At 43.2% G+C, this 12027-nt stretch overlaps 1 protein-coding gene and 1 long non-coding RNA gene across 2 annotated transcripts in view; one reads left to right on the top strand and one right to left on the bottom strand.

Annotated features, from left to right (window-relative positions):
- LOC142363241 (uncharacterized) overlaps positions 1–6571 on the bottom strand; it is a 59692-nt gene extending 53121 nt beyond the window's left edge. The window contains exons 1-2 of the long non-coding RNA XR_012765611.1: positions 6347–6571; positions 948–1022 (exon numbers count right to left, since the gene is read on the bottom strand). This is a non-coding gene — a long non-coding RNA (uncharacterized LOC142363241). The remainder of the gene's footprint in view (positions 1–947; positions 1023–6346) is intronic.
- A 192-nt stretch (positions 6572–6763) lies between these two features.
- The window catches only part of CCZ1 (CCZ1 vacuolar protein trafficking and biogenesis associated), a 15292-nt gene continuing 10028 nt past the window's right edge, over positions 6764–12027 (top strand). Inside the window, exons 1-6 of the mRNA XM_075437071.1 lie at positions 6764–6956; positions 8770–8867; positions 8994–9087; positions 9185–9259; positions 10308–10355; positions 10962–11045. Coding sequence (XP_075293186.1) covers positions 6849–6956; positions 8770–8867; positions 8994–9087; positions 9185–9259; positions 10308–10355; positions 10962–11045 — 507 coding nt within the window. The 5' untranslated portion in view covers positions 6764–6848. The remainder of the gene's footprint in view (positions 6957–8769; positions 8868–8993; positions 9088–9184; positions 9260–10307; positions 10356–10961; positions 11046–12027) is intronic.

The raw sequence follows: 12027 nt of genomic DNA, 5'->3' as shown, positions 1-12027 counted from the left end.
TCAGGGCTATGTCTGCCATACTGAAAATGTCCTTCACAAAAGCATCCATCTCTGGGGATGCTGAAGAAATGTCTTTTTATAAACAAACAATTCAGTCACTAGAAAAGAGGGATGTTCAGATGCTCTGATGGAGTATTTATATATTCACTTCTCAACATTAGCAAGTGCTATATACTGCAGTTCATACACATGAAGCTTGTAGGTGTCACTAGAACACAACAGCAGCCTTTTCAGCAAAGTGAATGGTTTAGAGTCACTGCAATTTCAATGCACATCTTCCTTTTCTGCAAATGACTACATTTAAAATTAACCACATTTTTTGCTTTCCAAAAGTCTCTATAAATACTGGTAATTGTACAGAAAAACACCAAAACCAGAGCTGAATGTTTATGAGATAGCCAGCTATTGCTGGGGAAGAGACTAAAGAATCTGAATGTGCTTGCAAAAAGGGCTATGTACTTTGGGAGCAACAAAGTCACAAATACAGAGTCCATATGGCCAATGCTTTGATATAGAATCATAGAATGGTTTCGGTTGGAAGGGTCCTTAAAGATCATCTGGTTCCAACCCCCCCTGCCATGAGCAGGGACATCTTCCACCAGACCCGACTGCTCAGATCCAACCTGGCCTTGAACACTGCCAGGGAGGGGGCAGCCACAGCTTCTCTGGGCAACCTGTTCCAGTGTTTCACCACCCTCATGGTGAAGAATTTCGATATGCTAGGCCTTTTTCTCTCTCCCAACCTGTATTTAGCAAACCTAACAAAACAGTAATTGAAAAATTCCTGTTGGCCTCAAACACATTCATCACTGAAGCAAAAGCAGTTTTGTAAATTAAATTTCTCCTTTACTCAGTGTGAAAAAATGTTCATGGAGTGCCATCCTCCAAGACACCCTAGACAGCTGCACCAATACAAATTCTGTAATGATTCATCCCTGAGTACTCACCTCTATGTCTTCTCTGCAGCCATCTACTCTTTGGGGAGCTAAGTACTGGAGAACCAGCCAAGAAACATCTACTGCCTTTAAAAAAAAAAAGTATATATTAATCTACAATTCTTAACAATTGATGGTTGAAAACAGAATTTTTGTCCCATTTTAAAACGTTCTCAAACAGCTTAATTTAGGGTACATGTTGTTTGTAAGCTGGTATACTCAGTATACGTGACAATTTAATATGGTCATCATATTTTTCCTTCTATTGTGCAAAAATAATATAAACCGATAAAAAATGAACACTGAATTTTAATAATATTTCATAACATTATGACATATGCTCACCTAGCATAAATCACTAAAGTATCAACGACTTAAACAGAGCTACTCAGATTTACACAAGCTGAGGATCTGACCCATGGAGATTCTCACGGCGTAAGATGGATGTCACAGGATAGTCACAAGAAATAAAGTGTGTTCTTGGCAGTGAAACCAGTTTGATGACAGAAGGGTCTTGGACTTGTTCACATGTAAGTAACTAACAAATCGCTCTCCATTTCACTGACAATTAAGTGTCCTGACCTTGACTAATCGTATTACATCAGGCAGGCAAATGTATGTAAAATCAAGAATTTTCCAGTTGCTGTTGCACTCTGAACTCGAGCTCTTCTCAGCATCTCAGCCTTTGCACCATGGACCTAGACAAAGCAACCCAGAGGCAAAGTACAAATTCTGTTGGTCTCCACTAAGATGCTACACCTTGCTGGAGCAGGTCACTGAACAGAGGGTGGACAGAAGATTCATGCAGTGTCCTGGCCCACAACAAATCCATGAGCAAAATTAGAACTTTCTTCATTTCCCAGAAAGACGACTGTATCACAGCTATCTGCACCTGAAGTTACTGTAAAACATCTGAACTACAAAATGTACTTAGGCCCAATCAAGAGGCAAGGAACAAAAAGACTAGGGAAGCACTTCTTGGCCTGACACGTACCCTTTTTACGAGTTTGTATTTAAAGGCTTTAGAAAAATCGTGTTCATCATTACTAACTCAAAACATGTCTCAATTGTTTGTTGTGCACTACGGCACCAAACAGAAAAAATATTACCCGCTTAATCTACGTGAGATATTTTGAGATCTCTCTAACATCCAAAATATCGCGGTTAAAGGAACCTTTCCATGCACTTCCATCAGGAAAAAAGTACCTTAAAAGCCTTAATAGTACAGCAGCTACTCCAGTAGATTAGTGTTCTCTGTGGGAGAACATTTTAAGTAAAGGAAAACTTCTTGACTTGTAGGATTTCTGAAGTGGAAGAAACTTCAAGTCAAAACAACTTATCCCTTCCCTGGAATCCCTGAAATGCTAAATCATGCTTTTGAATGCTCTTGTAAAACCTGTGACAGTGATAAGTCAAACTGGATTTACTCACTGGCAGAGATACCTGTCTGCTCCATGGCCTAAAACAAAATGTCATCAGTAAGCCTCCTCCTAGAGACATGGTATGGAGAATACCAGCTGTTTCAAGTAGGGACTTGTCATTGAGAAAGCTCCTGGGCAGGGCTTTTTTGACAACAAGGAAGGAAAAACTAAAGATATGTACCATATTTAACCATCACTTAACATGTGGATATTGGTGCTCATTGAAGGGAATGAGCAGCTACTTTCTATATTTAATGAATGGGATGGAAATACGAACCGCATTAATAAACAGCATTCACTATAAACGTTTGACATGAGAGGCAGCATTCAGAAATCACCTATACTGACAACGGTGCTTACAGATTGCAAAAGAAGAATTATCCCTTGTACATTGTATACCAAAATTATTCACTAGACACAACAACTATAAAAATACATTTTTAGAAAACACCAGAATACTTGCGATTCCATTAAAATACAGATCTCCAGAGTTCCATTTCATGTTCACATTATTTACCCCATAATACCTTGTGGCATGTTATCCTGTCTGTGAATAGTTAAAATAAAAATACAAAAGAATAAACAGTGGCTTTATTCAACCTCTAAGCGTAAAAACCACCACGCCTTAAATATGTCAAAATAGGCAATCATTTTTCACGTAATTCTCTCTCTCATTTCTTGCTGTGATCAGCAGGGAAATAATTAACGTATTAGTATAATTCATCTTCAGAGCTGAAATCCTTTTAACTGTCCCCCTTCCTCATCCTCTCTTTCTAGCTTTTCTTTCACATGTACTACAAATGCAGGCTAGTAACAACACCTCGGCATTCCTGTTAAACACATTAAACAAATCAGAACATTTAAATATCTCAAGCATTAAAGTAGCTTTTTATTGTTTATCAGTGACTTTGTATCCTTAATCATAACCAAAGCTAGTACAAAGTTACTACCTTCCTTTATGAAATCTCTGATCCTGCAAAGCAAATACATCCATTATTAAACCATCTCTACTCACCATGACACTCAATTGCTCACATGCCTTGACATTGCAGTAAGAAGAAAACTGGGAGAGATGAACAATGCTCTTAGGACCCCTGCATCTAGCTGCAGTGTTGTATTATCACATGGAGCTACAAAGGCCTGTTACAGCACAAACAAAGCGTGCAGACCAGGGACACGCAGGCATTGTGCTTTTTGCTCAATCACAGCACTATTTTGTAATTTATCTGCTAAACTAATGCCAAACTGCTGAGTCGACACATTTGTTGACACATTTAGACTACACACTGTCAATGGAACAGCTATTTGAACTGTCAGCTTATTTATTTACAGCTGTCAGCTCTAACATCCAGAGTGATTTATAGTGTATCTTTTTGTTAAGTCTGCTACAATACAGCTGATGGAAATGCTCAAAATAGTACGTAGAAACAGGCTCAACAAACCAAAAAGTACGACTGCACAATGCTGGAGATACTGTTTCTTACTCCTACATATTTTTTTTAACAAATTGGAAATCACTCATGAAGTTGTTAATTATTTGCCTCCTGATGCAGGAGTTGTCCTGTCAAATTCTCAATGTACTTATGCAGCAGTTTAATTTTACATAATCATGGGCTAGGAATCACATTTCCACCTCGGGGTGATCTGATGCTACTTTGCAAATGTCAAGGTGTGGTGTTACTGCACATACAATTAAGAAGATGGGATGAAATTGGAACCACAATCGAAGTTTCTTCCTGCCCTGTTTATTTGTACATTAGAAATGTAATAATTTAAGTTAATTGAATCTGTTATCACTTACTCTTTGTAGATTCTTGCAAATACTTCCCCCGAAAGCAATGTCAAATTACAGATGAGGTTGCACTGAGCAGAATTGTATTTTAGCAATCACTACACATACATCAAATTCCTGCCTAGGGAAAGTTTTGCACGGAAACACCTTCCTTAGCAACCACTGATTACTGCAAGTATCCACTGTCCAACCATACATGCCTCCACAATATATCCCTTGCAACAGTATTTGTATTACAGCAGTGAACAGGCACCCTAGTCATGGACCAGGATCTCCATTGTGTTGAGTCCTGAACACACACACATAACGGTTCAACCCAGCACAAGCCAAAATCCACAATCACTGCAGTTTATAATTTCTTTGGTGAGAAATTAATTAACTTGACTACCAATACCACCAATTTAAAAAATTTCCATGTTTTGCATTAAGTAGTAGTATAAAGAAAAGAACTTCCCCTCTGACCTGCAGTCCTGACCACTACCCCATCCCACCCATAGTATACCACAAGTGAGGGGGGGAACTTTGCTTTTTTAATTTGACTTATTCAATCCTGACTGGATGTTCCCAGAAATTGTCTGATCTGTCTTGCAACCTTCAAACGGACGGACCGTAACTCTAAAGGGCTGATCTGCGCACACTGCTGAATTTTAACTCACAGCTATAGGGTAGGAAGCAAGAATTACTCCATTTGGACGCCTCATGCTGACACATTTAGCCTGATGCGTACTCAGCCCCTGCTCAGGGAAACTCTATAGAACTCAGCACGGCAGAACCTTCCTCCACCCTGCTCTCCTGTGCTGGCAAGAGGCAGGAGTCATCTTCCCCTGTGGCCTCTCTGAAAACACTTGCATTAAATTTTAAATCAGATTCTCTCTGCAGTTTTGGAAACATTTCCTACAGCTGTTTGAGACCTGTCTGGCACTGACTGGAAATGCTCTGTCTGCTGCTATCGCTCAGCTTGTTGTGCTGCTCCTACCCGTTCAGTCCACATGACAGGAGGAGCTACTCAGCTCTCGGGAGGTTTGTGTCAAACGCCATACATGCCGGGAGGAAAGGTGACACCCAAGGTGGTAATGAGCTCTGCATCCATGGAAAGGGAGCCTGCACACATACTACATTGATGTGAATTCACATATTCAAACTGTGTGGAACCAGCCTGAGAGGGCCTCAACACGGCTGCCCACCTGGCTCACACGACATCATGGCCAGCCAGCACCTCCATTTTGTGCCTCACAGGAGGCAGCCCCCTCCATTTTGTGCCTCCCCTCCCTCACAAGAAGCAGCCTGCTCCATTTAGTGTCTCCCTTCCCTCACAAGAAGCAGCCCGCTCCATTTTGTGCCTCACAGGAGGCAGACCACTCCATTTTGTGTCTCCTCTCCCTCACAGGAAGCAGCCCCTTCCATATTGTGCCTCTCAGCTGGCATCCCCCTCTATTTTGTGCCTTCCCTCCCTCACAAAAGACAGCCCCCTCCATTTTGTGCCTCCCTCAGGCCTGGTACCAGGAGGGCTGGCAGCCATGGCATGGCAGTGGGGATGTGAGAGCTGCATGCCGACTCTGTGGGCCCAGGGGGAAATAGTGGTCATCTCCCTCTTGCTTACACTACTCACTTTTTGAGTACAGACATTAAATATTAAATTACTGCAGTCTCACAGCATCTTTATTCCACACATTGCTCCTGCAGCGCTGAGTTGGGTTCTCAAGTCAGCCATCAGCTGCTGAGGACTGCCCAGGACGCCGCGACAGCGCTGACAGTAAAGGTAAACCCGGACTGATGGCAGGAACCGAAACCATAACCAAAGCAAAAAGTGAAAAACTCAAGAAATACCGTTTTCTTTCAGATTTAATCTGGTGCAGCTTTAAGAAATCATACATTTTTCTAACTGACCTGGTGGAATGAGATGTTCAGTTGTATCTTTTATACCTTATTTAGGGGTTTATTTAAGCAACTATGTAACTTTAGTTTATTCACATTCTTAAGTGTCATACTCCTATAGAGAAGCATGGTGACGCACCTCCAGCCACGTAGCTGGTTTTACTTACGATTTAGCTTACGCTTAATTTTAACTGGAATTTAAAAGTAACAGGAAAGCTTCTTGGTATTTTATCAGCTAAATTCCATTGTCTTAAATGAGCCAGACAGAAATCCGAAAACACTCAGAATAAATGCAACGTCTCTATTTACGGAGAAAGGATTACCCGCGCTAAGTGATGCTAGATGGCATTTCCTTCACCACAGTCAGACCTGCAGCCTCATCTTTCAGCTCTCGGTTTTACCTCTGGAAATCAAGCGTTTCCACTTTTCCCGGCAGCCCTGACCGAGCCGGAAGGCCCCCGACCCGCAGAGCAGGGCCGTTAGGGCCCCGCGGCGGCTGGGCACGGCGGCTCCCGCCGCCCCGCTCCTCGCCTCTCGCCCGCGGAAGGGCTGCCGGGCGGGGCCGCGCTGGGGAGCCGCAGCGGGGCTCAGGGCCAGCCTCCCGCTGGGGGGACGCCGGGTCCGCCGCCCGCCCTTCCTCTCCCCGCCGGCGGGGCGCTGCGGAGCGCCGGGCCCCGGCAGCGCTTCCTGCCCCGCGCCGGGCTCTTCCGGGGCGGGGGGCGAAGGCGGAAGGGCTGCGGGGCCGGTGCCGGTGGAGGGTCCCGGGCTGCTCCCTCATGGTGTGTGGCGGCTGCCGGCCCCAGGCGCCCTCGCTTCAGGCTCAGCATGGCGGCGGCGGCGGCGGCGGGGGGAGCCGGGCAGGAGAAGCAGCTCGCTCCGACCCTGCTCAGTTTCTTCATCTACAACCCCAAGCTGGGGCCCAAAGAGGGAGAGGTACTGGGGGGGGGGGGGGGGGCGTCGCGTCCCGGGGCCGTGGGGCACCCTCCTCTTCCCTCCCCTCCCGGCTCTGTCGCGGCCTCGGTCGTCGCTGTCCGGGCTCTGCTGTCCCGCCCCGGGGCCCGGCCCGCAGCGTGTGCCCGCGGGATCAGCGCTTCCCCCCGCCGAGCGGCCTCTGGGTGGGGAGGGAGCCGCGGCGCTCCCCGCCCGCCCCGGGAGCTCCCCCGGCCGCCTGCGTCGGGACCCGCCTCCGGTGCAGGGCGAAGGGGAGCGGGGAGCGAGGGCGTTCTCAGCAGTGGCGCGCACAGTGCCGCAGAGCTGTTAGGAACCATCTTTCACCGATGCTGTGACCTTTCCTAAAAATCATTTTCTCCAGGTGGATACAACACGGCAGGAAGCTTAGTGTTTAACTTCTATTCAAATTATTGCTAGTATTTTCTTGCTGTTGTGATCTTTAACAAGTAAATTTGAGAAGCTGTAGTCTCTCTAGATAACAGCACATTGTATGGTTCACGCGATCATTATCTTTAGTCGTACTAGTTTTCGAACAGGGCAGCATCCTTACGTACTCATTAATGACCAGGGTGCTGAGACCGAGTGCACCCTCAGCAAGCCCCTGGGTGACCCCAAACTGGGGGAAGCTGCTGGTGTGCTGGAGGGCAGGGCTGCTGTTCAGCTGAACCCTCAGTGAGCTGGGAAATGGTCTAGCAGAAACCTCGGGGCTCAACGCAGGCAAACGCTGCGTCAGGCCTGTGGGATGAAATAGTCGGGTGCGGCGTGAGAGGCCAGGGGCTGGCTGGTCAGAAAGCCGCTTGGCTGAACAGGACCAGTGAGTCGCAGTGAACAGCGGGTCGTACGTGGAGCAGCAGTGTGCCCTCGTGGCAGTGAAAACCAGCAGCGTACTGGGCTGCATGAGTGAGCGTGCTTGAGCAGGTGAAGTGAGGCGGCTGCGTCCCCTCTGATTGGCGCCTGGAAGCTGCTGGTGGGCACTGTGCTCACCTGGGGCTTCCCAAAGTAGGAGAAGTGTTGGCAGACTGAAGCAAGCCCAGTGCCTTGATCCCAAAAGAATACAGTCAGTCAGGCAAGAGGAATTATCTTGATTAAAGAAAGATGTCCAAACCCACCATTATTCAAAATAATGTTGCCCAGCTGCTTAGGTCGGTCATGGGGCCGCAGTCCGTGGGCTACCAGGAGAGCTGTAGGTAAGTGGATTTGTGCAGCCTGAAGAAAAGACAACGTGGAAGAGGGTCTGATAGCTGTCTTCACCTGCCTAAAGGGTGGCTGTAGAGGATGGAATCGGATTCTTCCTGAAGTGAAAGGATGAGAGGTAATGGAATATGCTCCAGCAAGGGAAATTCTGATGAGATGGAAGAAAAAAATTCTTCACAGTGAAGTGGTCAAATAGTAAAAGGGGGCCCAGAAAGGTTGTGGAATCTCCATCTTTGGAGATATTCAGAACTGGACTGGACAAGGCCTCGAGCAATCTGAGCTAGCTTTGAAGCTAGCCGTGCTTTCATCTGGCTTTGAAGCTAGCCGTGCTTTGAACTAGCTGTGAAGTGACTAGGGTCTATGATTTCAATAGCCTTCAATTTATAAAGCATTTTGAGATACCTTGGGATGACTGGCTGCTTAAGTGTGCTTATATATGCCTTTTAATCCGTTATTACAGAAGCCCATTTAGGTACAAGATAAAACTCTGCCTAGGAAATTAAGGGATTAAAGTTAAAAACCAAGCAAACCATGAACTCGGTATTCTTCAACTCTAATTCTATTAAAATGCATTTGCTTTGATTCTTTTTTCAAATTTTAGGAAGAAAAGAAGATTCTCTTCTATCACCCAAATGAAGTAGAAAAGAATGAAAAAATTAGAAACGTGGGACTATGTGAAGCTATAGTACAGTTCACAAGGTATGAAGTCTGATTGCATGGCTCGTTGTGTAAGCACAAGCACTGTATTTTAAATTTCCCAATCTTACATTTTCTTTTTCTGAGTGTGTATAAATATCTGTGTCTACATATATGTTTTCTTTCCAGGACCTTTAGTCCAACAAAACCTGCAAAATCCCTACATACACAGAAGAACAGACAATTTTTCCACGAACCTGAAGAAGACTTCTGGATGGTCATGGTACTTATGCATGTGATATGCATATTTCTAAAACACTGTATCGCAGTGTTCTCAATGCATTCTGCATTGTCTAATACCAGCCTGTTCCACTTTCTAGGTTGTACGGAATCCCATAATAGAAAAACACAAAGATGGAAAGCCAGTCTATGAATATCAGGAAGAAGAATTACTGGTAATACTGAACTTTTTCCTTTTTTTTCTTTTCTTTTTTTTACATGGGTGATACTGTATTTTAAGAGAACCTCCAGAAATATCTTAGTTTGATTCTTCTTGAACTGCTGCCAAATTGATTTTATATATATCTATCTCCACAAATAGAAAAAGGGCAAAGTACTTTTCAATAAAGTTTAAAGAAGAGAGCAAGATAGAGAATTATCCAAGTAGCAGTTCAAGATCACACAGTAAAAATCAGTGATATGTATGGCTGTGAGACTTTTAGCTTGGAGTAAGTGAATATTTCTTATGATCTGTTTGTTTAATAAAGTTCTTGCAAGGTTTTAAATCTCTGTATTTTTATTTGGTTTAAGTATACATGTTACTTCTTTCTTAAGACTGCTAGTAATCTTTACTAATAATCTGGAAAAACAAACAACTCATAACTGTCATGGGATTTCTTGTCCAAACTGCAGTATCATTAGGTCAGTTTAATTGTATACAGGAAGGGTATTTGGCCGGGTGGGATAATATTTAAAAAAGCTGGTTGCTTCTGCTGCCTCCGGGCATTACCGTGTGCACTTGTTCTGTTCCTCATTGTGTTCTAAGAAAAGAACTGGTGGTGTAGGTGCTCTGTTTTGCCAGACAAACAATAAAATAGTCTTTTTTTCATCTGGGTTAAGATCCTAGCCTGATAAAAACCTGCTGTAGTGCACCACTTCCTTTAGCATGTGACCTGGATGGAGAAAAAACTAGTCAGAAATAAGTTCATTTTCACTAGCCTTAGGGAAGGGCACTATTTGTAACTGGTATCTTGTGCATGAGTTAATGAGGCACTTCTGGTATTAAATGTAAGGGAGGAAGGGACTCGCTTTATTGCAATAGTACTTTATAAGTACAAAGAAATCTCTATATGCTGACTGAAATGCTGTTTAACTTTTCAGAGATTGATTTCTCCAATTTGTGTGTTTGCTGGCTCTTTGAAAACATGTATTTGTGTGTAGCTCAGCCAAAATACTTGAAATTTTATCTCTAGTTATACTAATGTCCTGCTCTCTTTTCTGCAGGACAAGGTTTATAGTTCGGTCCTACAGCAGTGCTACAGCATGTACAAGGTAGAGTTAATACTACAGGCTCCTCTTCTGGGCAGAGGAAGAGATCCTTATGGTACCGTTTGGATTTGCAAGCTCATCATTGTTTTGACGTTCTTGTCTCATTACTATTGTCTGCTCTCTTCCTGAAGCTGTAATGGTGTTGATGGAAGGGAAAATAAAGCTTTTGCAGTTACCTGTACTGGTTCATTAGCTTATTGTAAAAATAAGAGCCTTCTGATTTCTGCTTTCATGGGCAGTTACACTACTAAGCATTTGATTTTGATGATGTTAGACATTATCTGTTGGAGAAACAATCCTGGATAAAGGCCATCAATCTGGCTTTTACAAAACAAGAGCATAAGATACTTAAGCAACACAGATAAATAATTTCTCTACCATTAAAGGTTTCCTTTCCTGTCTAATTCTGCCTCTGCTGCCATATATACTTGGACTCTGCAAATCTGAGAGGTTTTTTTCAATAACGAAGGGATCTATATGGAGTCCAAATACTGAGAAACAGGAGTCGTATTGTAATTTAGCTACATTCATGACCGAGTTATAAGAAATTATTGCAAATTATTACCCCACTGACTGATTTTTTTTTTTCTTTTTTCTTTTAACTATTAGCTTTTCAATGGCACATTTCTGAAAGCCATGGAATATGGAGGTGTAAAAGTTCTAAAGGAGAGACTAGAGAAATTCTTCCATCGGGTAAGATCTTACTTCTCAGGCATATACAGTGTGATTCTGCATTGGAAATAAAATTCAAAAATCTTTTCTAAGTGGCTGCAGTGTAACTATAAAACGTAGGCAGTGGAAAAGGTGTAGTGGCAACACAAAAAGTCTGGTTACTGATTTTTTCAAATACTCCTGCTTTCTGCTAATGTGGCAAGTTCTTAAAACGGAATTGAACTACAAGCATGGTTATGGCTCAATGGAACAGCTTGGCTGTTGGATATTTTTTCTGAGGGATTCATGTTCATTCTTTGGAAATTCTGCTCTAATATTTTAATTAGTGTGATAACAATCTGTGCAGACCTATTTGAGTAACTGTTGCAGAATCATTCATGTTGGAAGGAATGTGGAGGGGTCAGCTCATTCAGCCTTCTACTCAAAGTGAGGTAACACTGAACTCAGACTAGACTGCATAGGGCTTTGGCTGGTCAAGTCCTGAAAAATATCCAGGGATGGAGATTCCACAACCTGCATGCACAGATTTAAAGTCCCATAGTACTGTGGATAGTTGTAATTTTTAACTTCTACCCCCGACCCCACCCCCCATGTTGCATTAGTAGTCATGCCTGATAAGGTTTCAGGAAATACTGCCTTGGTTGTAACTAGTCTTCAGAATTTAATTTCAGTTTTTAAAAGCAAATGTTCTAGCAAAAGGATGGAAAGCAAAACCTATTTCTGAACAAGAAATCCATCAAATATTATTCAGGTATTTTTCATATAAAGTGACTGAGTAGTCATGTCTAGCAGAATTTTGAGTCCTACGTGAAAAGTTTCATGAAACTAGCTTTAAAAGATAGCAACCAAGTGTCTGTCTGCCCCCATTTTTGTCATCTGCACGGAAGGAAACGGAGGAGTGCTGTCAGCAGTTAATTCTCTTGTGGTAGAGATGTGAATACTGAGATCTCTGATAATGATGGAATGTAGACACTGTATATTGGTGTTTAAAATTTTTAATTTT

This window comes from Opisthocomus hoazin, chromosome 15 (genome assembly GCF_030867145.1).
Source record: "Opisthocomus hoazin isolate bOpiHoa1 chromosome 15, bOpiHoa1.hap1, whole genome shotgun sequence".
Lineage (NCBI taxonomy): Eukaryota > Metazoa > Chordata > Aves > Opisthocomiformes > Opisthocomidae > Opisthocomus > Opisthocomus hoazin.
Note: the sequence above shows the minus strand (reverse complement) of the source record. Positions and strands in the feature narration are given on the sequence as shown.